Here is a 27,217-nt window from a genome sequence, read left to right as displayed (position 1 = left end):
TTGCACATTGACAGCATATGTGCAAAAAATGGTACTCCATTTTTTCACTTGCATTTCCAAAGACATGCTTATTGGGTTAATTAGTGACTCCAAACTGGCTCCAGTATGAATGAGTGTGGGTGGGTGTGTTTGTGCCCTCCAATGGACTGGTAACCTATCCTGAGTAATTTCCGTCTTTATGCCTATGCTCTTGTCCTGTGAATTGGATTAAGTAGATCTTAGAGTGTATATACTGTATGTATGCCTGTATTCTGGTTTTCATTCTGCATTCCAAATTCCAAAGACATGTGTCATGTCATCTCATTTTCTAACCTCCTTAATCCAGGGTTGTGGGAGGTGTTGGAGCCTATCCCAGAGAGAGTATTAGTCTTTCGTATGGCGAACACACAAACATACACCAAGCACATACTAGCATACTAGGGTCAATTTAGCGTCACTAATTCACCCAACCTGCATGTCTTTAGACAGCCGTGGGGGGAACCAAAGCACCCAGTGGAAGCCTACACAGACATGGAGAGAACATGCAAATTCCACATAGGGATGACCCAGGATGCAAACCACTGTGCTGCCAACCCCCCAGAAACATATGTGTTAAGTTGATTAGTAAGCCTAAGATGGTCCCACATAAGTTTGAGTGCACAGTTGTTTATGAACCCTCTAATAAATGCACTGGCATTCTATCAAGGATTAGTTCCTGCCTTGTAACCAATGCTCTCAGGCTATGTTATGGCCTCCTGTGCTGCTGAACTAAATTACTTGTGCATAGCAATCATTATGTTACATTATGTTTTTGCGATTCTGTTTTCTTTCAAAATTACAATCTAGCAGATAATTTATGCTGCATCCGCTTTAGCTTCGCTCAGCTGGAACATAGTTTCCAACACCTTACATTTTAAAATCATAACGCAGATGTCCATTTTTGCCTCTCCAGTAATTAACAACACATGTTGTCTTGTGGACTCACCATGATGTCAAGCTAAACGAATGGCTATGATAAACGATTTTTAAACGACATACTTATTTATGTTTGTTTTTTCTCCTCTGTAGCAACGCATGTTTAGTCCCCTGTAAGACGCATCACGTTCACTTGCACGGAGCTAGCAAAGCTGAAAAATAGCGAAGTGACATTTCACTCTGTCACAAATGGAAAAACATTTTGGGAGAGACGGTGATCGCTACACACGCACAGAGCTGCATTCTGAAGGAAAGGGAGATGCCGACGATGGGCTAAACGCCTCTCCCCGCCCAACGGTTAACACGCATTTTTCCCACACATTTGGGAGGTACGACTCAGAGACAGACGCAGCAGCGCAAAGCTCCAGGATTTCAAAGGAAGAAACGTTAAATGAATTTCACGGGGGCAACGGGGAATTCAAGCAAGCAAAAGACTAAAAAAAAAAACTTTTTTGTGTACACGTTACACTTCATTTAAAATCAAATCTTTACTTTCAAAATGGATGAATGAACATGAATCTTTCCTGCAAAAGATAGAAAAATAGATATTGTACACCAAAAAGACACCGTAAGATTTTTGGTTAATACTGTAATTGTAAATCGGTGGCATTTGTGCATTTTGCTTTGTATCTTAAAATTATATATTTACCAGTAATATATCCAGTTTATACATGATATTAAACGTGTTCTTCAGCTTTAGTTTTTCTTTCTTTGCTGTTGTCAATTACGCGTTTGTTACTTTAGAGTCCGTCATTCAAACTGCAATATTTTGGTAGCATTCTCGTTATTCTCAACGTATGCCGTGGCGCTTTGAGTTGAAGATATTGTCATCGAGAGGAAAGGACACATTGCCACACATTGAGACTTCAAATACATTAGTAAACTTGTGGATAGCAAAACGCATTAATTAAAAAGTGGAGTGGAACAGACCACAGACAGACATACAGACAGATAGATTAATAGATATCATCAAATAAATTGCGAAAGAATATGTCATATGAAGCCCTGCTTACTAAGCTGCACATCGATTTGTGCAGAACCATTATTGATATCACGAATTTATTTCTGTTTTCTTAATTTGCCTCAAAATGTAAAGGACACACGAAGTCTTAGCAGAGTAAGCAAAGATGTACATGTAGTATGTGATTTTCATATTTATACACGTGTGCTCTGTCTTTAAGTTGTATTGTGCATTTAAATTGTTTAACCTGAAGAAGGATGAAGTTGGTTACTAAGGGAGATTCACAGGCGGCTGTAAAGCGTGATATTTTAGTAGAGGAGCGCCCCTCAGTGGATAACATACTAATTTGCCTTACCTGCTTCGTGAAAAGAATAGCAGTATCCCAGTATTCTGGATGCTTGTCGTTTGCTTTATTGAGCTTTTTTTGCCAGGTGCAAAAATTTCGTAAAGTCATTGCCGCGTTACTGGAAATCTTTGGTCCTTTGTCTTCTTCTGTTATCATCATAAACTTCACCACCACTATATTAATGGAGTTCGAAATGCTTGGATGCTTGTAAAGTCGGGATGCAACTGACATTAATGTTAGGAGGTAGTGTTTAAGGTCGTCACCGTGGAATTTCACCATTGATTCGTCTGCTACTATGAGGGTCTCCACGTACCTGGGGACAGAAGCAAACCGTTTATGCCTGCCAATGCTTCTCGGCCCTTTTTCTGTCCTTAATTTACTGCCGTTTCTGTGGAAGCTTCTGTAGTTTTCTAGAGCCTCTAAAACAGCGTGATTCAAACCTGATCCTACACCGCACCTGGAGGTATAGTTTGCTCTTTGGACAGGTGCGTTTCTGCGCTTAATTGTGTGTAAGCTCAGAACATTGGATACTTTTCGTGGCACAGTATCATTCTCAAACGGCTTTATTGTATATTCCGATCCGTTGTAGCCGAAAGCGCCCAGTAAACCTTTGCAAAGACTGAAAGCGGCGTAGGAATTTGGATCCGCATTCACATCCCCAGAATAAAAGCAGCGGCTGAGGCTGGGATTAGAGGTGGATCTCTGTCGGGTACCCACATTATGCAAAGAAAAAGAAGGTGCAATGAAATCGGAATCGGGCATCAAATTCAGATAGAAATCCTGATTAAACGCGCTGATTTTAAAAACTTTACGCAGGTTTGCTTCTTCTGTGCTGCGTATGACATTCTCAAGATCCCAATTGTGCAGATCCATTCTGACTGGCGTAAAAAATTCACTTTCCATACTGCTGATAAAATGGATTAACACCAACAGAATATTCCAAAGAATTATGAGGGTTTTGATTATCAATAACATTGTTGGCTTCTCAAATGGATGCTAGTGTTCCTAATTTAACAGTGTTGTAGTACAGTGTTCATGATAATAAAACAAGGTGTTTAATATTAATAATCCAAGGTATTACACAGGTATGACGAGCTGTGCCCTTCAGTGCAAAATTCGGTATTCCACAAAAGCATGATCCATTCTCTTCTTCTACCTGCCTCTTGTACTGTGCCTCTCTCTCAGCTGATTTTATACATTTGTGTCATGTGTAAACATTTGAGCAGTTGCAATCAGAGTTTTTTGGGGCAGCGAAGGGAGGTCCTGGAAATGCTCATTGGACCTGCCTCTCGGTTCGTTTTTCGGCGTCACAGCCACTTGTAGCTCTTCAAATATTATTATCACTTTTCAGCCTGATCTTAAAGTCGGTGGGTTCCCTCCCATCTGGGCTGGACAGTTGAAAGGGGCAGATCAGCAGATACAGCTGTTAGAGATTTTTTTTAAGAAAAAATAGAATAAGAGGTACTGTATTGCTATTTGCATGCGTTCACAGGTTCGTTTTCAACGTGTTTAAATGTCCGATTTATCTAAACAATACAATATCAACTTTGATAAGCAGTTTTTAAATATGTGTATTTTAATGGATAATATTAACCCCTTACTATGCAGATGTCTGCACAGCTCCAAGAACAGAAAAGTAATCTTCATAATGGTGATCTAAGACTGTTACGAACCAAGCAGTTTTTTTTTTTTTTCTGAAGATGCTCACCTATGTATATAAAATAAGTCAAACAATTTATTTTTCAGGATCAAAGCAACCGATCACGACGCAAGAAATTCATTATTTTTAAATGCCAGTATAACCAAACCCGAATAAAGTCCCTTTACCAAAAAAAAAAAAAAAAAATCTAACCTGTCGAGAATATTACCGTTAATTTTGATTAGCGTCGTAAATACCTGCAAATAAATCAGATACAAGGCACACGACTCCCCTAAATATCACAAGCAATTATTTCAGGTAATTAGTATGACAGAAGAGTGACGATTCTGGGTTTCGGATTTGAAACACACCGTTTTAAGAACAAGATTAAGGTGACATAAAATAAACAGCCGCATGCACTTTGTATCGTGTTGATTGCTTCTTTTGATTTTTCGCAGTTTTCATCACTGTAACCAAGTATTTTGGATTGAAAACATAACGTATCGTTCTGAAAGATGCGATATGAAATAAAGTTTGATCAAATGATTATTTGTCGTCCATCCTTTTTCTAACTTGGCTCAAGACGGTATTTCACCAGTAATTGCTAAAAAGGGAGGAACACATCCCAGACAGGTCAGTACACCATCATCACTTGTCGGATTCATATAGACAAACCAATTTATTGCGTTAGTCAATGCAATACGTTATGTTTAGACTATGGGATTGTATCGGAATCCTTAGAAGGAGGAAGCGTGAAAATGACAAACTAATTGAATCGAATCTGGGCACAAACTGTGCCACTGCAATGCTTATCACAACATGGCCATTAAAAAAATAGGAAGGACACGTGTGTGGTCAGTTTCACTAAACCTCCACAAATATTAACGTCACAAACACTTTCAAAGGGTATCGTGGTATTTTAGTGCAAAAGTGCTGCAGTATGCCTCGGACAGCTTTTCTCTTTATCTAAGGCATGTTATCTTCTTTAAACAAACAATATGCAAAGGAATTCTAACACATCATGCTGTTAAATGGGATATTTCCGAGATACCAATGTGGAAGTAGAAAGCTGCCAAGAGTTATCAGAGGGCAACGTTCCCAGGCGTTTGCAGTTATCTCCATGTCTCTAACAGGAAACTTCAATGCACAAATTTGCGCTTTAATTAAAAAAAAAAATAAATAAATGCGTGAATTTATTAATAAAACTCCGTATCAAACATTGACATTCTGACTTCAAACGATCGTTAACGAAATGACCTTCCTGATCATAGATTTAAACGATTACGCGTAACGGTAGCGCCATCTATGGGTTTGTTTACTATAGCTGTAGCAGAAACACACTGTATAAGTGTAGGGGCAAATTTATTTTTGATTTAGAAGGACAGACTCAATTAAATTTTAAAGTGCATAAGATGCGTGGTATTTTGATTATTTAATTAAGTAAAGGATATAAAATAGGAATGCTTTGAGGTCAACAAAATGATGAATGAAATACTGCCAGCAGCACTGACGGCATGCTACAGTGTTCTAATCCGAATTATGTCTTGGAAATCTATGCAGAATCCTTATTTGTAAATAGTGTATCCATCCATCCATCCATCCATCCATCCGTCCGTCCACCTGTTTTATTCACTGAGAGCTTGAACCTGTTACGCAGCACTTGCACAACATTCTCATGAGGTCAAATAAAAATCGACAGTCATTTAAATGACTCGTACATGACTCTTGGACATGGAAAGGAACGTGATCACCCGAAAAAAAAAAATCACAGATTTATTGTTCATGGAGCATACAAGAAAGTGGCATTAACCACAACATCACCCCTTTATTTATCAAATCCACTTGGGTGGTCAGCATCTAAAGCCATTTCATTCTCACACCCACTTAATCCAATTCAGAAGTGAATGAACTGGAACCTATCCCAACAGCACTGTGCTCATGGAGGGAATTATTCCAAGACAGGGCAACAGTCCATCGCAGGGCATACTCACACATACACCCACATACACCCACCCTCACATTGGACCCATCTGGAATCGTCATTTAACCTAACCAGCACGTCTTTGGAGATATGAGAAGAAAACAGGAGTAACCAGAGTCACTCCCACGCTGAAACGAGAATAAAATTGGGACCAAATTACTTCATCTGAGATGAGTTAAAGTTAGAATCCGCGATATACAGTATCAGTGTAACTCATCAGAATGTTGAAACTGAACATGGCATAGAATCCTAATTTTAAAGTTGAATGTAATAAACAATATGGTGGAATATATGCACTTAAATGCAATTTCAGGCATTCTCAATTTGGAAGACCCTCTTAACATAATTTTATAGCAGCAATGCTATATTTTAAGAAAAGAGCTTAACAGTATTTATTTCCTCCTGTGTATAGACTTCCCTCTAGTGGATAAAAAAAGTATTGCCGCCTACATAAAAACATCCTATTCAACGTGTACAATATCTGCAGAGGATTATAAAAGAATATGAAAGGGTCAATTATTTAGAATATTGTGACAGTTTGTGACTTTCAAATGAAACAGTTTTCATGCAAGGAACATCATTACATATATTACATGCTTTTGTATCTGAACTTTTATCTAGTAATACATTAATCAGATTAATACTCTCTAAAACAGTTAAAGCCAATGTAAATACTATTTAAGGAAAAAGAATATAGGAGTGAATTATTTTTTATATAATAACAATAAAGTCTGTACATCCATGAAGACTTTTAGAGAAGAGTCATTGGATGTAGGTGTTTATTATTTTATAAAAACTGTAGTAAAAAATAGTTCTGGGGCATAACGTCTACTTTGTTAATAATGTCTAGATCTTGTATGTGTTGTTTAATAATTTAACTATTAAAATTATTTTATAATATGGCTTTTTTGAATATTGTTTTTAATTTTAAAATAATCTATTTTATCCATTTGTTAAAGCAGCTTAACTCAGTTTAAGGCTGCATTGAACCAGTGCCTACACTGAAGTATTGGGTTGAACAGCAGACACCAGCGGCAGACAGGATTCAAGTTTATTGCAGGCCATGCACATTCACATGCAATATGAAACATGTAGGATCAGTTTAAAGCTATAGATCATCCTTAATATGGGTTTTAAAAAGGCTGAAATCATGTGAAGAATATACAAAATCCAAAAAGACAGTGACCAAACCAGCATTTGAAACCTAAAGCAAAACACAGCCCCTCACCACTTTGGCATCTGTATTTAAAATTGGTCTGCCTAAAAAAGTTTGTTATACTTGAGAGATTATGTCAATCCAGGGGCAGTGTCATGGGAGTGACGAGGGCTTTTGGGGGCTTAAGCCGCTCCTAGAAATGCCAACACTATGCCATCGCCCCACCCCCATTTAAAAATAAAAAAATCCACTAATAATAATACTATTAGAAATTCTCCAAAGAATCTGGAGACATTTACAGATTTAGAAAAGCTTGGTGTGACCAGCTCTGTCTGTTGATGCTATAGTCTTAATCACAAACATTTTGATGAGAGGCTTTTATGCAGTCAAAATGTTGTTATTGCATCTACAGTACATTAATCATAGAACTGTCCAAATATGAACTTACAACATTTACAAACACTCACTATATAATATACATTGTACTAAGAGTAACAACTAATGTATTGCTACTGAATGTACATACTACATTTTAAGAACACCTATAATAAACCATATCAAATGTTAAAATAATTTTAATAATAATTTTAAATAATTTACTTAAAGTAAAGCAGTTGGGTCTTCATATATATATAATATGTAAATATATATAAAACTGTGTATGAAATTTCAAAGGTTTTATTCTACTATCCATTCTTAAAAAATAATGGTTCTAAAATAGTACTTTACTGGTTGTGTGGTTCCTTGCAGAACCATTGCATGACAAAGAGCCAGTTTCCGTATTATGTGAAGTGTGCTTTGTTTTTGAAGTTGGATCTTTAAAAAATCGAAATGGTCCCTAATATGTGGCTAAAACATAAATCTTCGTTAGTAAGCTGCCTAGCAAGATATTGACAGATCAAGAAACCTGAACTTGGTCCTTTCAAAATCCTAAACCCATTGGTATTTCACAAACCTCTTATCACTTTTACATGCTATGGAAACTCTACAGGATCTAAATAGATAAAGGCTCTCTCAAAAACCTTGAGTTGGTTTGGAAACCAAAAAGCAGTTCCTCTATGACATCGCTATGAAGAACCCCTTTGGCATCTCTACTTTTAAAAGTGTAGGCTGCTATATCAGAAATACGAGCGCAGATAACATTTCATTGCAAAGCTTTAATACATCTTTATATAAAACGTTACTCTATTTAAGTTGTATTTTGTGGTTTTATACATAGATGTGAATTAAGAATAATGAATAGGGTGAAAATATTTATCTTTTTTAAAGCAAGGGGGACATCTGGCGGCATAGTAGTCATTTACAAAAACACGAGTTTCTGAGATTTCTCTACATTTAGAGATAACTAACATAAAACGATTTGAAATTTTTTATCTTTCAAGTACTTGGTATTAGGTATTATTTATCTGTTAAACTGTGTGTTTTTATTTATGTATTTATATTTACTTTTGCAGATGTTGCGTTAATTGCGGTAGGTAATGTATTAGAGAGAAATTATTTTTAAATTCTAAAACAATGGTGACCCCTTGTGCTTTAAAATTGCATTAACAAGAAATATTGTATATTTAATCTTGTCAACTTCTCTTGTTTTTCCCTCGTGGCGCAGTGCTTTACGTCTGTCTAACTGAGTTGGGTTTACATTCACGTCAGTGACATCGTGAAGTCGGCACGTTCTTTACATCCGGTTTCCAGAAGTGCATTTAAGGTTAACTGTCAGCTCGCAGAGTGCCTGTGGGACCTGCAATGGACTTGGCCAACGGTAAAAGTGTAAGTGAAATAGTAGGTTTAGCAGCTGCAGTTATGGGTGAACATACTCTGACATTTTTCAATATTAGTGTAATGTTATTATATAAGGTGACATCGATTTGCGTGGTTATTCAATTAGTTTTATTTTGCTTTGTTTTTTTTTTTAATTTTGACTTGCTTTTTTTCCAATAGCGAGGCGTCGCCGCTTGTCTCAGCAGCACTGGATGCAGAGGGGAGGCGACTTTCTAGCAAGACAAACTGAGCCGATTTTAGAGACGCCAATCAATGTAGCTAACACGACTTTGGAATGTAGAGATAACCTAAATACTTACAGGAAAAAACAAGGAGATTTTCTCGTCGTGTCGGCTGTTTAGAATGAGTAAAGTGCTTCATCCTTAATTCAGTTTTAAACGTTTGAGTATAATAAACTAAAGATTTGATCTATCTATCTATCTATCTATCTATCTATCTATCTATCTATCTATCTATCTATCTATCTATCTACTTTGCTTTCAGACAAATTATAAAATATTAATAAATTGTAAAACAATGGGCGTGCAGTATCAGAATGGGCAGCGTGCTATTTAATCCTAATGCATGTTTCTAACTATTTGGGCTGTTTAAACTTTACCAAAGATGTCAATGATATTAAAGACGTGTGATTTTAGGTAGAGCAGTTCGATATAACTTTCCAAAGTCACACAACCACGTATTAGCCAGGAATAGTGGAAAATAACACACTAAATGCTCACATACACTCAGCGACCTGAACGCTCCTTACGTTGAAATTTGAGATAAAAGTGTTGACTGAAGCATCTCAACCATGTTGTCATGTGCGCATATGTCTAAAGGAGTACAAGTCGCCGTGTCCGGGTCCCAAACCTCCGCCAGATTTGTCCGCTTTAGTACTGTGTAGCTCGAAGTTAATAATAGGTGTCTGGATTTCATATTTGATGTATCTCAGAATGGGGGAGTGTCCTGAGTTTCTATTGGATTAGGCTGATCCAAAAGTTTTGCGGGGAGTTCCGAAAAGGAGGGGAGGGATATGTTGGGGGTGTGTGTTCGGAGACGGAATGGGGGATGGGGTCGAAATAAACCTCTTATGTCAAAGACGGACAAGAAAGTATAAATACCGCTGTTAGGAACAACCTGCTCTGGTGCTGCGGAGTTTAACGATCTGTTTTTTTAGTTCTCTTACAATACTAGCCGAATGACAAGTAAAAAAATGCTATAAACCTAGTGGCAGATACATTTAACAACACGTACTAATTCTGATTTATTTGGATTACGTAAAATTACAACTCAAATACACATTGATAATTAATTTTGTATTTATAAGTTAATATTTGTATTTATTATAATGAAGGGAAAGAATAACGATTGATGGAAATTTAATTTTTCAGAGTAAATTAAATTTTTTTAGTATATACATATATTTTTTCCTTTTTTTGTTCACCTTGCTAAAGCAATCGCACAAAAATGTGTTTTAAGAGTTTCTTAGCTTTATTTGCTCTATTTATGAACACGCTGGCACTTCCAACTGAATTGTTTGAATCTGAAGAAGTTATACCCACCAGGATAAACAACAGACGCAGCGGACGCTTTTGGAAAAGAAGCGAAGATCTCTCCACCTTCAAGATTTCCGCTTTTGGCAAAGATTTCTTTTTAAATCTAATCCATGATGACCATTTTTTATCTCCCGACTTTATGATTCACAGGGTCACAAAGAAACGTTTTCCTGACGGAGCGGACACAGAATCTCGCATTAGTAGAAAAAGTAATCTGGGGGTCATCGAAACGGAAGAGACAGTATCCGATTTGAGAAGGTGCTTCTACTCGGGCACTGTGGACTCTAATGTCGATTCAGTGGTGGCAGTCAGCCTCTGCGGAGGAATTAGCGGCTCGTTTGTTAGTGACGGTGATGAGTACCTGATAGCACCAAAAAATACAACCCATGGAGGCAGTGAAGCACCGTACGATATGCCGCATATGATCAGACGGAGAGTAGCAGGCAGCCATCAAACTGGACAAAGTGTGATGCCCGATAACACTGAACTCTCTACTGCCAATAAAAATATAGATTCTAAATCGACCTTGAGAAATAAGCGCTTCGTGTCTGAGCCCCGCTTTGTGGAGACCTTGCTGGTGGCAGATTCATCCATGACAAACTTTCACGGTGATGATATCAAGGTAGGTAGATTTTCTAGCTACGTGACCAAGAACCACGTTTATTATTAAATCTGACATTTTTACAGTTAGTGTGCCTAAAATGTATTTAAGAACTTTTGACAAGCAAGTCCAACCAAACCATTTGCAAACTTTATGAGACAGCCTCTTAAACGAGGATGGGATGAGAATAGGATAAAAAAGAAAGCAGATTTATGAAAAATGGATAATACTAAATATGCCGAAACGACATCCACCTTGCAGTGTATGTGCCTTTTAATACAAAAATGAAATTAGTACTCCTACAAACAAGACTCCATGGAAATCATTTAACATTACGTTCCAGACAAATATTATTTATTTAGGCAATTCCTTTGCAACGTTTCATTTAAAAATGAGCGAAAATGCTTTTAGACTCGGTATGTATGTGTCAGTATGACGTAATATGCAATAGCTGTCACGTACACAAGATGTTAAAAACAAGGTTTACGATCAGACATAAATTTAGAGGTCATATTCGAAAGTCTGTATAAAAGAGTAGTACAAGTAAGAAACTTGTGTAAGTACTTGAAATAACTGATAACAGAAATCAAAGCTCATGTTGGATAGGCTGAGTACCACTTCAACCTTTTATTTTACACGAGGTGAATAGGCTGCGCCTCATCACATCAACGGAGAGACAAAACATCCTTCCACTTTTGTTAGATAATTTTTCCGTTACTGTATCACAGGGATACTGGACCCAACACGTGTTGCATTTTTGGTTCTTACTGGATGAAAGTCGTTTAAAACGCATCCAAACGTATACATGATCATTGCCAACATAAATCATTCAAATGTAAATGTTACTTCATCACTGACTGCAATCAAAGGTGTTTCAAGAACTTTCTGAAAAATGAAACATAACTTCTCAAAAAAATCAGCTTTACTCTTTTATTCAGAATTTTGGAATTTCGGCCATTTAGCTGCAGTAGTCACGAAACAAAAACTTGACGTTTCGCGTTAATCTGACAGGTACAAAATTGTAACCTGTTCATCGGGCAGGAAAGCAAACTTATTTTAAGGATATGTTTTAAGGTTATACTTTACAAAAAAAACTTTTTAGTAAGGTTAAAGATTGCAGCCAGTTTGTCGTATTACGGTAAATTGATTTGTGCGTATTATCGATTGAGTTGCACTTTATAATTTCTTGAGACGCATATTCAAATTTGTCTTTGTCTATATTGTATCCCGAACGCAATGGGCGTAAAAGAGGAAGCAATCGTGGACGTAGCGTCCGTTTGTCGCAGAGCACTCACTCTCATGTAAAGTACACTAACACGGACGTCTTTCAGATCAAACTAGAAACCACAAGTCAATGTAGGTAAAGAGAGAAGCTGCAGAATTTACAATCTAGCGTTAGGGAGCTATGAGACGGACGCCCTAACCCAGGCCACTACCTAAAAAGAGCGTCACACAATCATCACAAAATGTTAGGTTCAGGGTTCTAAGTGCCCCATTAATACGCAATCCTGCGTGTGGCAAACCCAGGTGTCAATATGACAGTCTGTCAGTTCGGAAACAAATACAGTTGACTTACATTCGTGAAATAAATCAACTATACAGCGAGTTGGACAGCTGATCGTGATTAAAGGTTTCACGCTTTTTCTAAAGATAACAGACTATCTGCAAATCATATCAGCCATTGCGGTTTTAAATAACTCCATATTGCCAAATATGGTCACGAGATTAAAAAAAAATGTATATATATATCACAAAAAAATCACTGTATCGCAAACACCGAAGTTGTTTCAAAGTGGATTCCTTCACTTGCGCAGAGAACAAGATGCGCATGTGCCATTTGTAAGGTTCATTCTTAGAAAGACGTGCGTTGTAGCCCAGCCCCCGACGCCCAGTCGAATGCCCTAAATACACCAGCCCCAGAGAGCTGCCAAAAATAACGAAGCTTGCATGCCGTTACAGAGCCACCCAAATCGGTATGCTGTAGTGTGACCAACGAAGACATTTTGTAACCCCCTTTTGAATGCCACTCAGACAAGGGGCACGCTAGCTTTAGAAGCGTCAGGCAGGCACCTTCACTTCCAGAACAATTATTTAATGTTCATTTCTAAAAGAACACGAATTACATTTTTATTTTAAAAGGTTGCAAAATCAACATTTAGGAAGACGTGCATTTACCAGTAGTTTTTGTTTCCTTTTTCTTCAGGTCATTCATTTTATTAGATGTATTTCACAAGTGAGGACTTAATGTGATATTTTAATTTAAACTTTAATATGAATAAGTATGGGAAGGGCAAATATATGGCTCAGTGGTTCAAGGATTATTAAGTAGTGGGTATATTAAAACAGCTTAGCTATGTGAATTGTGAATTTGTATCTTTTAAATTTTAGGATGTATTTTAAACTCAGATTGACATACGGTATGTTAAGCATAAGTAGTTAAAATACACACATACAATGTTATTCAAAACAAAATAAATCAATCCATCTGGATGGATTGTGGATGGTATAATACATAAAGAAGAGAACACAATAAGCACAGGTTCAAATATTATTTACAAATTAAAAGACTGGTAGAAAATATATCAAGATGCTACTGCAGATCCTGACATCGATGAACAGTAAATATGTGGTCAATCAGTTAGATTTTTCTTCCAGCAATCACCGTATGTATGGTATGTCTTAAAGGAAAATCAATAAATTAATGTAAATATAGTATTTTATATTAATGTTACATGTTTATTCTGCATGCCATTTGACTTGGCTCTGAGTCAATATCTGATCCTATGAATGGATGCAAATTAATCTATGTTAAAATCTTCTTCAGGATGTAAGCAATATTAGTGTTCTTGCTACTGTTATCCCCACCCTTGTTTTTGTGTTCCACATCCTACTAAGCTTGATTTCCAAAGCCTCTCATATTCTAAGCTTTGTGACGCCTTTCATTGTGTTATTTGTATCAAGTTTATTGTAATATGTACATAGTGCATAGAGTACATCTCACAATAAAATTCTTACTTTTTCTCCAGACACGTAGTCACACACAATGAAAACTATGCAGCATACTATATATATATATATATATATATATATATATATATGTGTGTGTGTGTGTGTGTGTGTATGTATATAATGCATATACAGTATACATATACATATATGCAGAGCATGTACATTAGCCAGCATTAAGGCTTGCTTCATGCACATTCTTAAAAATAAAGGTGCCAGAGTGGTTCTTCGGAGCAATTCCATAGGGGGACCATTTTTTCCAAAGGAACCATCCATGTGAAGGTTCCAGAAACAGTCTATGTTGGCTCCTTTAATAATCATGAACAGATGATAACAAATTTGTTAAACATCAATTGGGTTCGGATTTTAAAAGGAATTTTGCTACATATAATAGCACTGGCTAAATTCAGATTTTCTTGATCTGTTAGTATCCTATTAAGTGACCTACTATCCATTACAGATTGCAGATTTGTCCCCATATTTGGGACCTGTTCAAGGCCTGAAGTACCAGTTTTATATGCAAAGAACCTCAGAATGAAATGGTTCTTTATATAGCAATCGTTCTACAAGGAACCACAAAATCCAGTAAAATGCGGTTAAGGAACCAAATGTTTTAAGAGGGCACAAGGACCTGCTTGTTCAAGATGCTTTTCTGCCAGCATCTGGACTTGAGCTTTTATTATGAAGTTCTTTATCATTCCTTTGAGCCCTTGGATATGTACTTAGGCCAAAGAAGTTAATTTATTGACAAATGGTATGTCACGATATCTGAAAAATCTTTCTTGAATTGGTTTGTTTGTGTGCAGCCATGCTTTTTCTTTCTTTTTGCTGCAGTCCAGTTGGTTCCTTGTATCGAAAGCCTACGTTTTTCATTGTTGCACACTTTTTATGCCTTCTGCTTTCTTCTACAGAGTTTCAGGACATGCTTGCATTTCAGTCCTTGAACAAACCAGTGACTTTGTTTTTTACCCCACTCACTAATAACTCAAGTTATTATGACCATGGCAGTAAAGTATGCAGACTTATTATTTTTTGTTAACTTCCAAGAATGTAATTCATAATGTGGTTGCAAGGACTGAAAGTTGTCCAGAAGCTATGTCTGAGAGTCATAAATTATCTTTACAAGTGATGTTAATCTATGTACTGTATTACTATTATTATTTAATGGCAGAATCTGCCTATGTTAAGTACATTTGGAAAATGTGTTGATCTATATAAGACATCAGTTCATATGGTCTTCTGATTACTTAATGATAAGACATTATTCATTAACTTTTTGATCTGCATGATCTTCTGCAATATGACACTGCTCTTAATAGCATTTTACTCATATTTGTGTATGTTAATTTACAGGACGTTTATGTTCTTGAACTGAAGCAGAGCTATTGTATCTGGATGGTGACAGTTTAACAACTAAGGTCTAATAACAGTACCTGTATGTTTAAAAGCCGAGTTAGAGGATGTTGTACACCTTCATACTGGAGGTTTCTACCTTACTGGAAGGGCAATTTCAGACAATTCATGAAAATGTAAATTTCCTGTTGCAATACATGTGTGTAGTGTGCTATTTTAAATATTATAATATAAAATAAATCAATATATTCAATGATGACTCTATTTTATTGAATATGAAAAACATGTTTATAAAGTATTCCTTTCATTAATGCTCAGCTGAAGTCCTCTGTTTCTTAAGGTAAAAGTAGTGGCTGGTTAAAATAGATGTCTCTGAAAGCTTTTCTTTCTTTTTTTTTACATATAGTAGTATGTCAGTAGCTGTAGAGTTCACCAAATTGTTTTGAACAATATGGAAACCAAAACTGCTCAGTCTGAAATATGCATGTCAGTTTGTTTTGAATGGCAGGCCTAAACAAATATTTTTTCTGCAGTGCCTAATAAGCATTTTAGTAAGAATTCATTTTCCTTTGCTAGCAATAAGGTGATTTGTTCCAACTTAGACTCCATGCTTCTCATATTACTGCCAGAGCATCTGTTCAAAATATGGAGTTAAATGGCCGGTTCCCAGTTATTTGAACACATTTTTCAAATTTAAAAACCTTGCAGTCCCCTGAGTAAGCACAAAATCATTTCTTCTGATGTTATTCGCATAACAAAAAAAAATGTTACTTAGATGCCTTCCCTGAAATATCTAATTCAATTCAATTTCAGTATGATTCCGTTCATTTGTGATTAGTGCTCTTCGCTATCATCAGGATTTCAGTAGCTGAAAACCAAGGGACATTTGGTGCAATCTTAAGAAACAGGTTGCCAAATAAGTTGGGGATTTTGCTTCACTGTTATATGCCAGGTATGCAACTGTCAACAAGTTTTTATTTATTTGTGTGGTAAAGTATAACACATGCAAAATATATGCATCACATGGGTACAAATTAAGATAGGTATACTATAAATATGATTGACATTACTGTAATGCATGTTTGTTTCTATTTTTTATTATAGATTTCCTGATTTGTTTAACTCACATTTACAGGTCAATAGGGTATACAGTATATTTTTCCTGAATGAACAGTTAAGATAATGCTATTTATGTTAAATCCTTTGAACAGCATTTGTTCACAATGTGTACTGTACATTAGTTTAGCCCTGTTTTACTCAAACGTGGCTGGAAAGCATCAAGGTGGAGAAGTTGTGGAACAGCTATGGAATAAAATTGAGTTTTATTGTATCAAGTGAAGGATGCAACACAGCAAAGGTTAAGTGACTTGCGGGAGGTCATTCACAAAGTTAATGGGACTTGACCCAGAATGACCCAGTGATAATGAAGAGAATTAAATTGTTGTCTTGAAACAGAAAGTCTTTTTTTTTAAGGCACTGCCTTAAAAATCATTACTGTTTGCAGCTGAAAAACTAGAGAAGAAAAACAAGTCTACAGTGCACATGACAGAATGTCTCGCATCCCTGTATGTATTATTATTATTGATGAATTTTAAGTTTGTAAATTAGGCAAATTTAAGGTATCAATAATTTACATATGTTAATGAGTATTACTGCTTAAAAAGACTGATTTGTAATTAATTATTCACACATGACTACAAGGTCCCAATTTCAGCAGCCATTTATTCAGTTTCTTATTTGTAATGTTCCTTATCCATCCATCCATTATCCAGCCCGCTACATCCTAATCACAGGGTCACAGGGGTCTGCTGGAGCCAATCTCAGCCAACACCGGGCGCATGGCAGGAAACAAACCCTGGGCAGGGCGCCAGCCTGTAATCTTCCGTATCTAGTCATTAATTAGTCAAGTAGAAATGCTAATTGGTTATTGGAAAAACCATTTTAATCGCATTAGCAATGCTGAAACCTGTTCACTTGGACTGCAAGGTACTGACATTTCTAAAGTTTAATTTGGGGTTCAAAAACGGCCAAGATGAATCAGCTTTCTCATGAAGCACGTTACTGTATTGTTTTTTTGTAGAATGAAAGTTATTCCATGTGACAGATTGCTACTTTTTGATTATTTCACCAGCTTCAATGCTTTCCCAGCAGTCCTTTTAATGCCAGTACTTGCCAAATGTTTAACCGCATTAACGTTTTTTTATTCCTTTTCTTGGAAATGATAAGCTCGATACCAAAGTTTTCCATTTCTGTTAATCACACATTCTCTAAAGTAGTTCCCAATTACTTCCTCCATTTGAAAGGTGCAGCTGATGTTTTTCTAATCAATGCAACATCCTAGCAAGTTTAACATAACATAATGTAACACTCCTTAACCTGCTTGTATTTTTATTTATGTGATTGTAAATATTATTTATTTGTAAAAGAGTGGTGTGTACCATTGCTGGACACCTTCAAGATCTATAATTAAATTGACATTGTATTTTTAGCCTAATACAAAAACAATAAATGTTTTCTGCTTCGTACAATTTTTATTTATTACATATGACCAAACTAGAATAGATAATACTCTGAGTCCCAAGCCCCAAACACGATGATACCAATCCAAGTTCCACGTTCCATAAAAACTTAATTCAACCCATACTTTCACTCAGCTAATATTCAAGCACACATATAAGCACAATTACTACTTGTTTCTCTTCCTTCTTTCCTCTCCTTCCACTCTTTCCAGTGAGCTCTGTCAGCCTCCTACTGATTGTGACTCCCCAAATGGATACGAGGTAACTCCTTTTATGCAAGACCTGTGAGTACGTCTGGTTCCTGGTCATAGCCCATGGGAAGCACTTTCAGGTCAGATAGAAGCTCCCCAAATTAGGGAGAAATTCTTTAAGCAGCACCTTCTGGTGGTACCTAGGAACACCGACAGGGTTGGCCTTTGAGGAAACATATCTCATAATACCCTTCAGGTGTCCAAATTGGGAGACGACTGGAAAAGCACTGCCACCTTCAGTGTTGGAGGATAAACTGTCCCAGTCCAATAAAGATACAAATCAGTAGCCATGCTGACTGGGTTGCTTCTTCCGTTGCACTGTTCATCCATTATGGCATCCTGGCCATCTAAGGCATCTTTCTCCAACCCAGCTGGGACTCCAGTCCTTCCTTGTCGTGACTCACAATATTTAAATTTTACAAGATCATATCATTTTAGTGAGATATTTATTTCTTAGGAATCAAGTAATCCCTGATCCAATTAAGACAACTAACAGAAGAAAAACATTTTTTTTTTTATTTTTCAGTTGCCTAGTGTTATAATTCTACATAGTTTCAAAATGTACACTGTATTAATGCAACAAATACTATATTTAATGCTGTATAGCATAGATCATATAGTGGTTGAAGATATTCATATTTTCTCATACAACATTTCAAAAATAGTAAAACAGGCTTATATACATTCTAATTGCTACAATGCAAAAACTGTATATTGTCAATATACTCAATATTTCAGTACCGAGTGAAGTTGCATATGGTGTGTTTTAGGAATAATGGAAATGTAAGAATGTAGATGGAAACTGATATTAACATTTTTGTGTTCAGGTGTTCAGGGGTGTCTTGCTTTGGACTTCTTCATATTTGCCAGTAATTAGTAGTAGAAGTCATTGTAGTAGTAGTGCATATATAGTGTCCTGCCAAAGTCTAGTTAGTAGTACATCATGTACACTGTAATACACAAAAACAAGATTACTTGCAAAATTTCCTATCAGTGTCTAACCAGGCAGATACAAGTTCATTTTATGTGTTCTGACATTTCTAACTTTATGTTTTAGATCTACAGTGTCAATTTCTCTTGCAATAAATTTTCTGTACTAATTCTGGAATTAATCCTGCAACAGGAAAACAACAAATTATAAAGTTTTGTTTTTTTTAAAGCTTTGGCCTTCAAGTGGAATAACATTTGAGAAAAATTGTAGGTAAATACTTAATTTTTCTTTATCTTTTTATTTCTTTTTCAGCACTACATTTTAACCCTAATCTCTGTTACCGCTCAACTGTATAAACACCCAAGTATTAAGAACTCTGTACATCTGGTTGTTGTGAAGGTCTTGATTGTAGAGGATGAAGAAGTGGGCCCATCTATTTCCAGCAATGGTGATTTGGCTTTACGTAACTTCTGCACCTGGCAACAACACTTCAATACTCAAAGTGACCGGCATTCTGAACATTACGACACTGCGCTACTTTTTACCAGACAGGTGAGTTTTGCTTGACGATAAAACATTTTGGTATGGGCTGCATGCAACATGGAATATTTTGCCACTACAGTGTGTGTTAAAACATGGAATGCATTTTCTGTCACAAATAATGTGTTTCTAATTTCACAGTTGATTCTTAAAGAATTTCTGTAATATTTTCAGATCTCTTGAGACAATTTTTTATATTGAATTATTATATTTATTAGTATTTGTATGCTGAATTTGTTTGTTGAAGGTAAATAGAAATGGATACAAATCACATCACGGAAAGCGATATTTAAAGACATTTTTGTTTATCCCAAACAATATACTTGAAGTTTTTGTTCCAGTGCCTACTAATTTGTGTACTGTATATTTATATACTGTATAAAGATCAGTAAAAAAAAAAACTGGGATACACAGTGGCCTGAATGTTTTCTTCCAGCTTCAAGGAAGACTTTATTTCAGTCTCTGAAAGTTGATATACTATATGTCTGTTTTTAAGACTAAATTTTATATATTCAGCAATGGGGAAATAATGTTGGCAATAGTAACTATACCTGTTGGCAGAATATTACTTAGAAAGCCCACACTTTGAAAATAAGAGCTATTAAGGCGTGCCATTTATACATTTATTATAATGTTTATGATTTATACTGCATTCAGTTTGCATTTACTTTAAAAATTCCACTTTTGTTATAATGTTTCACGCTGATTCTGTTCAGATTCAAGTTCTAAGCATATGACATTGTCCATTGCTGATGAGGAAATTTGGAGACCACAAGGTGTTATTGCACTACCAACCTGTGGCACTGCAGTATGGATTTTTATACAACCGCTACTTCCAGTTTGGCTGCTGTGGAAAGCAGCCCAGACACAGACAGGCAGACACCGATGGTTTACACCCAAGCACACATTTATTATACATTATTCATATACAAGTGTACGCACAACCCAGTGCCCCTGCACCAAATCACCCTCAGTCCAGGCCTTTCACAATAATGCCTCTTCTCCTGACCGCCTCCACTCCTCTCCACTGAGATCTGTCCTCTTCCACCCGACTATAGCTTACAAATGGAGGGAGGCGGCCCCTATAAGGTTGAGCTTCCATGCTCTGTTCCTGTGGTCCCCATACCAACCAGGGCGGCTGCCTTCTCGTGGTCCGGAGGAGGCATAATCGCTCGCCACACTGCCAAAATTGTTCCCATGGATTTATTGTTTTTGTCATCATTTTTGTGTAAAAGTAACAATCTGGGTTTAGCTTACCGAATAAGTAAGAGTTTGAGTTTTGCCCTTCCTGTGTCGTACAAAAATGAACATTCTAAACCAGATGAGCTAGGCGATCCCCTGTACTTGATTCAACTGCTTTAACTGCAGTGACTGAGAAATTACTGTTAGTTTGTAAACTGCTTATGCCTTGGTAGGGGCTCCATAGTGAACTGCTGTTGCCAGTCTTATGACTCCTGGTAATGGTATCAAATGTAAGGAATGTCACTTCACTTCAAACAACTCTACCATACAAATTTAAGTTCTCCTATCTCCATTCAGGGCAAAGGATAGGAATTGGAATATCAATTTTAAAGAGATTGTCCATATAATTTAATTGGTTATGAAGGATTTCATCTCTATCTGACATTAGTGTCACTTTGAACTGTCTTATAGACGTTCTTAGTAAATTTAATCTTTTGGTCTGGAGGACAGGGGGTGCTTCTCAGTAATCTTCAGCCTCCTATCTCATGAACTTGAGTCATCACACTTAATGTAAACAACATATTTTTGCTGAAAGATGCTCCAGAATTAATAAGCAACTATGGCCCTGGTGTATTAACATATGACATTAAATATGCAATGGTAACACTTCGTAATAGGCATCCTGTTATATCTGTAAGCTGGTCAGTTGGAGAGTCTCATGCTTATTCTCTGGACAAGAGTACTAGCTGTGGAAAATAAAGTCTTGTTCACCTCTGGTGTTCCTCCTATACATGGCACAGAAGGCCATATAAGACCCTAAAAGTATATGTTATTCCCTCACTTAAATATTATGACAGGAGTATGAAAGGATCAGTATTAGTTCTGGCCAAAATAGAGATACAGTGGGTCACTTCTAGGAAAATGACTGAGCAGAAGTATGCACAACTGGGTAACACTGTCACATATAGCATTTAAACAAACTATTAGAGTTTTAATTTACAGTTTTAGAAACCCTTAAATAAAGCATGGTGGGCATCATTTTGATATTTTATGAGCTGTAATTTCAGATTAGAATAACCTTTGCACCCAGAAAATTAAAAAAAGTTGCAAAAACCAATCTGAAAAATACAGCTCACATTAATTTCTCATTAACTGTAAATACAATGCTGTATATGGCAATTAGAAATTCAAAAGAAAAATGTAATATATCTGATTAATTTTACTATTGTAATTTAGTCATCATTGAACCATTATCATTAAAAAGTTACAAATTATGTAAGGAAAATGTACTTTTTACAGGACATCTGTGGCAAAAGAAGCTGTGACACCTTGGGAGTAGCTGATGTGGGAACCATGTGTGATCCAGAAAGGAGTTGCTCAGTAGTTGAAGATGATGGACTTCAGGCATCTTTCACTGCAGCACATGAGCTCGGTAAAAAAGGGAATGTGTTGGGATGGCACTATACATGAGAGTATGACTAAATAAAATATGACTATTACTATTTATTAGAATAAAAGCACAGCGTAATGTGACATGTGTTGATGGTGCTTGGGCTGTTTCTATTTAATGCATATACATTTCAAGTGATTCTTGAACTTTATTATAAACTGTAATATTCTTTACTGTTCTGTTCAAAATATAAAAAATCAGAAATACATAAGATATTTAGTAGTTATTGCTAAATTCTAATATACTTTATATAAAATGCCTTTCCATATATCTTTGGAAAGAGTGTATGTTTTATATAAATGTGGTTCATGTTGACCTACTGGTATTTGACCTGATTTTTCAGACTTAACCAAGGATAATCTTTTAATTTTTAAATAGTGAACAGTGGAATGCATTTTATTGTGAGAGAGGATAGTCAAAGGCATTACAAATAAAAAATGCTTTCAAAATACAAAATTTAAATAATTAAAAAAGAGGTTAATCACATTTCTCAAGAGGGTGCTTGCATTGTTGCCCTGTACATAATTAGATCCAACAACCTAATGGAATTACTCTGTTTAGACAGCATGCCAAACTTCCATTCACTGCTGCTCTTTGAAAGCTTAAAACTATATAGGTCACATTCCATCATGTATTCCTCTTAGATCAAACAAAACGAGCCAATTTAAAGATCAGATTGAATCCTGTAATAGGAAAGTGTTTTAAAAGTATGATACATTAATTAAAGATTAATCATAATTAATAGTTTAATTCTTTAGTCACTGGTTGACTACTTTTTATGGAACTTTTTGTAAATTTGCTTTATGCAATTAACTTCAATATTTAATTGAACTACACCAAAGTTGACCCAAGTACATTTGTTAGGTTTGTTTTGATATAGATAATTGATATTAATACTTGAAAACAAATAATCTGTCAATTCATTTCCCATTTTTATTGATAAAAACAAATATAAAGTTTACTATTAAATATAGATTTTATCCTGATCACTGGCCAAGATCATTTGTTTGTAAAGCAATCCCCATTAAAGATTTAACCTTTGAAGATTATGATTATGATTATGAATATTTAGTCTCATTGATATTTCTAGTTCATGTTTCTTAAAAGAAATTGGAATACCAAAGAGCCATGAGTGGCTAGCCCATATAATTAATAGAAAATCCAAGCAGTACAAGCTAAAAAATATGACCCTTAGAAAACTGAAATGAATACGTTTCTTTAAGTTTCCTGAGATGTCAGTTTCTTAGTCAGTAAAGTGTCCCTTATAAAAAGAAAAATAAATAAATAAAAGTAATAGTTTTGACACCAAAACGTCATTCAATCCAACAGTCTCTCAAGTCATTTCCAATTAATCTCTCTAAAATAACATTGATTCAAATGATTACTCCTAAAGTTCTACTCTCTACCACATTGCTTGGTAATTTATTCCATGTGTCTGTGGTTCTTTGAGTTAAAACAATCTTTCTAATTTTGTACCGAATTTACCCTTAACAAGTTTGAAACAGTGTCCTAGTGTACTTATTGAATAATTCCCTCTATAATTTTAAATTCCTTAAACATGTCACCCCTTAGTTTCAGTTCGCTTAAATTGAAAATGTTCAGCTTCTTTAATCTTACCTCATAGCTCATACCTTTTAGTCCTGGAATAAGCCTCGTTGCTCTTCAGTGGGCTTTCTCAGGTGCTATGATATATTTTTTTTAACATGGTCACCAAACCTGTACACAGCACTCCAGGTAAGACCTCACTAGTGACTTACACTCTTTATATTGTGCTATATAATCTAACATCCTATTAAGCTTATTTATCTTTTTCTGTACACTGTTTGGATGTAGATAGTGATGAGTGCATTGTGACTTCTAGGTCCTTCTCATAAGGGGTACTTTAAAGTTTCAGACATCCCACTGTGCATTTAAATGAAATGATTTTTACTTTCTACATTAAATATTTTGCATTTATTTACATTGAATTTCATCTGCCACAAATATGCTCAAAATTGAATGCTGTTCAGGTATCTCTGTAATGATTCAGCTGATTCTACAGTATCTGCTCTTCTACGTAGTTCAATGTATCTGTGTATCTTTGTAAGCAGTTTGTTATTTATATCTTTATCCATAACATTTATGTACTGTATTAAAAACAGCAGCAACCCCAGCACTGATCCCTAAGGGATATCACATTTAACAAATAGATGTTATTTTTTACTGGTGATTTGTAAAATATCAACCTGTAGTATTTAATCTAAACAATACTTCTGTCTCTACAATGTCCAAATCACTAGGTACCTCCTAGGTAGTTCCTTTTACTGCTGGGAGATTATTAACATCTTCACCCAGTAAACATCAGATGAAAGCATGTAGAGCATTTACTGTTTCGGTGTCTTTATATTGTAGTTTTGCTTTACCATTTCTAATGCAGATAACCTCATTACCGATGATTCTTTTATTGGTAAATTACTGAAAGACTCTCTTTGTGACATCTTTTGCGTTTTCTGCAATGTTTCTCTCTGACTGCCTTTTAGCTTTCCTGTTGTCATTTTAACTGTTGTTTCATGCTCTCATAACCTCTATGGTTAGCACTGGAGCTATTTATCTTTATCTGTTAATGATATGGGTTCATGTTTATTTATCTAATAGTATAATAATATTTAATATATACATCTACTCTCTATATATATACAATCCTAAGTCTAAAAGTGAAACGATTTTGTGCAACGACTTTATGTGACATTTGTATGTCACATTTTTTGTCACACTTTAAATCGGGCATATTTTAAAACCTACATATACAGTATATGTTTGGTAACGTTGTTTTCAGATTTTATCGAACTTGAATGTGATGTTGTTAGATTTTCAGATTCTTATTCCATTTTTAAATTATAAAATAAAATATCAAGAAAGTCATGGTTTGTAATATCAAGAAAGTTGTGCTTTTTATTTTTAATTGAGTGAACTTTCTTTCACAGGAACAAACTATTAAAAAAATGATCTATTCATAACACCAATGTTTGCATTTAGGTGATTTAATTAGCTAAAGGTCGAGGCACCGAAGGTGCCGGGGGTGTTGGGCGCCAAAGGGGCTTGTCCCTCTAGTATATAAATAAAAATAATGTATAATAGATAAGCATACTAAAGGAGAACACAAAGGATAAATAAAAAAAATTAAACAGATCTAAAGCTGGGTACACTATGGGCCTAGAAAAGCAGTCTTGAACATTTGTCTGGTTGTGTGCGCTGCCATCTTTGCTCACCTTCATGGAGTTTGCATGTCCTCCCCATGTCTGTGTGGGTTTCCTCCCACAGTTCAAATAAATACAGATTAAGTAAATTGGTGTTGCTAAACTTGCCCTAGTGTGTATTTGTATTTGTGTGTGTTAGCCCTGTGATGGACTGGGACCTCACTGTGGGATTATTCCTGCCTTGCACCCAATACTTGCTGGAATTGGCTCCATCTTTCCTATGACCCCTCTTGGCAGAAGTGGGTTTGGAGGATGTTTACATGGATGAATGGATGGATATTTGGCTAATGAAAGTCTGATCCAGTAGAGTAATAGTGGATAAGGTTAAAAAAAATTCATAACTGTTGGAAGTGTTATATTAATTATATAATTTATTTGAGCAGGACACGTGCTTAGCATGCCACACGATGACTCAAAGACATGTGAAAGATTGTTCGGCAACCTGGGGAGGCATCACATGATGGCGCCATTGTTTATTCATCTTAATAAGACCCAGCCATGGTCACCATGTAGTGCCATGTACATCACCGAGTTCTTCGACAATGGACATGGTAGGTGGGATCAACATTTCTAAGATTTTTCTTCCTGTCACAATGTCAAATGATAAACTTTGGCTGACTAGTTTACATTATTCCCTGGTAAATTAGATTTTACTTAAAGATGAAACAAAAAATCTGATAAATCACAACTTATTGAATGCTTTGGAATTAATCCCAGCAAACTAGAAGACTAGAAAGACACAAAATATGTGACTTTCTCCAATCAGAAAGAAGTTATTATAATTTTGCAGAATAATGTAAATTAATTACGTTATTTTCCAGATATTCAAAAACACCTGCTGAAATTCCCCCAGTTAAAGCAATCAAAAATTTACTTTTTATATTTATTTACTGATACTGTAAGCATTAAATGGAAAAATTCACCCTAACCTCACCTCTTTTTTTCCTAAATACAGTATTTATCATTTGGTATGCATTAAAAACATGATTATTGGAAGATTATTAAATATTTAATTATGGCATTTTCTTCTAGAGTTGGTTTGGTTCCAGAAAGACCACGGTGGCTGCAAGCTTTTATTCCAAACCAGTTCCTTAATTGGAAGCCAATCCTTCCTGATAACAGAACCGATTAAATTCATTTTATGTGGGTTCATTCTGGCACTTCAGACAATTGTTATATTGCAGATTTTTATTATCCAAGAATATCAGTCAAATGATTTGTAGACCAGAGAAGATGAGTAATCTTCAGTATTTCATGTTTTTTTCTCTTCCATTTCTTTCCAAATGTTTTATTAAAACAATACTGAACACATTACATTGACCACACATAGGCAGGGGTGGACTTGAACCATTGTTCAGGCCTTAGAAGAGCTACAGAAAAACTAGCATGTTATGTCAAAGCCTGAAGTTGTATAAACTTCAATAGCCACTACACAAGAATAGAAAATATTGTGAGATCATGCAACAGGTGAATTGATAGCAACTAAAAAAACACAGAAATAGAATCTGAGATGAGTGATATATACACTACTGATAAAAAGTGTTAAAACACCCTCATTTTTTTCGAGTTCATTTGTAGTTTTTATTGAGATTAAAACAGTTCAAGTCCAATGAATACCTTAAAATAGTACAAAGGTATGTGTAAAGTGCCAGAAGTTAAAAAAAGTTTAGGTTGCCAAAAAACGTGCAATTTTCAGAGTTATACAAAAAAGCATTTATCATGGAACAAGTAGCTTACAGATTTTCTGTAGCAATGGCACCTATCAAACAAGCTGTTGACGTTTTCTGCTTCTGTTGT

General features: G+C 35.6%; 2 protein-coding genes across 2 annotated transcripts in view; one reads left to right on the top strand and one right to left on the bottom strand.

Moving 5' to 3' along the window:
• Nucleotides 1-4,308, bottom strand: part of LOC120535866 (A disintegrin and metalloproteinase with thrombospondin motifs 15-like) — a 106,673-nt gene extending 102,365 nt beyond the window's left edge. The window contains exon 1 of the mRNA XM_039763994.1: nt 2,271-4,308. Coding sequence (XP_039619928.1) covers nt 2,271-3,236 — 966 coding nt within the window. The 5' untranslated portion in view covers nt 3,237-4,308. The remainder of the gene's footprint in view (nt 1-2,270) is intronic.
• Nucleotides 4,309-9,902: 5,594 nt separating this feature from the next.
• Nucleotides 9,903-27,217, top strand: part of LOC120535865 (A disintegrin and metalloproteinase with thrombospondin motifs 8-like) — a 47,846-nt gene continuing 30,531 nt past the window's right edge. Inside the window, exons 1-4 of the mRNA XM_039763993.1 lie at nt 9,903-10,973; nt 19,325-19,564; nt 22,034-22,166; nt 25,804-25,971. Coding sequence (XP_039619927.1) covers nt 10,263-10,973; nt 19,325-19,564; nt 22,034-22,166; nt 25,804-25,971 — 1,252 coding nt within the window. The 5' untranslated portion in view covers nt 9,903-10,262. The remainder of the gene's footprint in view (nt 10,974-19,324; nt 19,565-22,033; nt 22,167-25,803; nt 25,972-27,217) is intronic.

This window comes from Polypterus senegalus, chromosome 9, assembly GCF_016835505.1.
Source record: "Polypterus senegalus isolate Bchr_013 chromosome 9, ASM1683550v1, whole genome shotgun sequence".
Classification (NCBI taxonomy): Eukaryota; Metazoa; Chordata; class Cladistia; order Polypteriformes; family Polypteridae; genus Polypterus; species Polypterus senegalus.
Note: the sequence above shows the minus strand (reverse complement) of the source record. Positions and strands in the feature narration are given on the sequence as shown.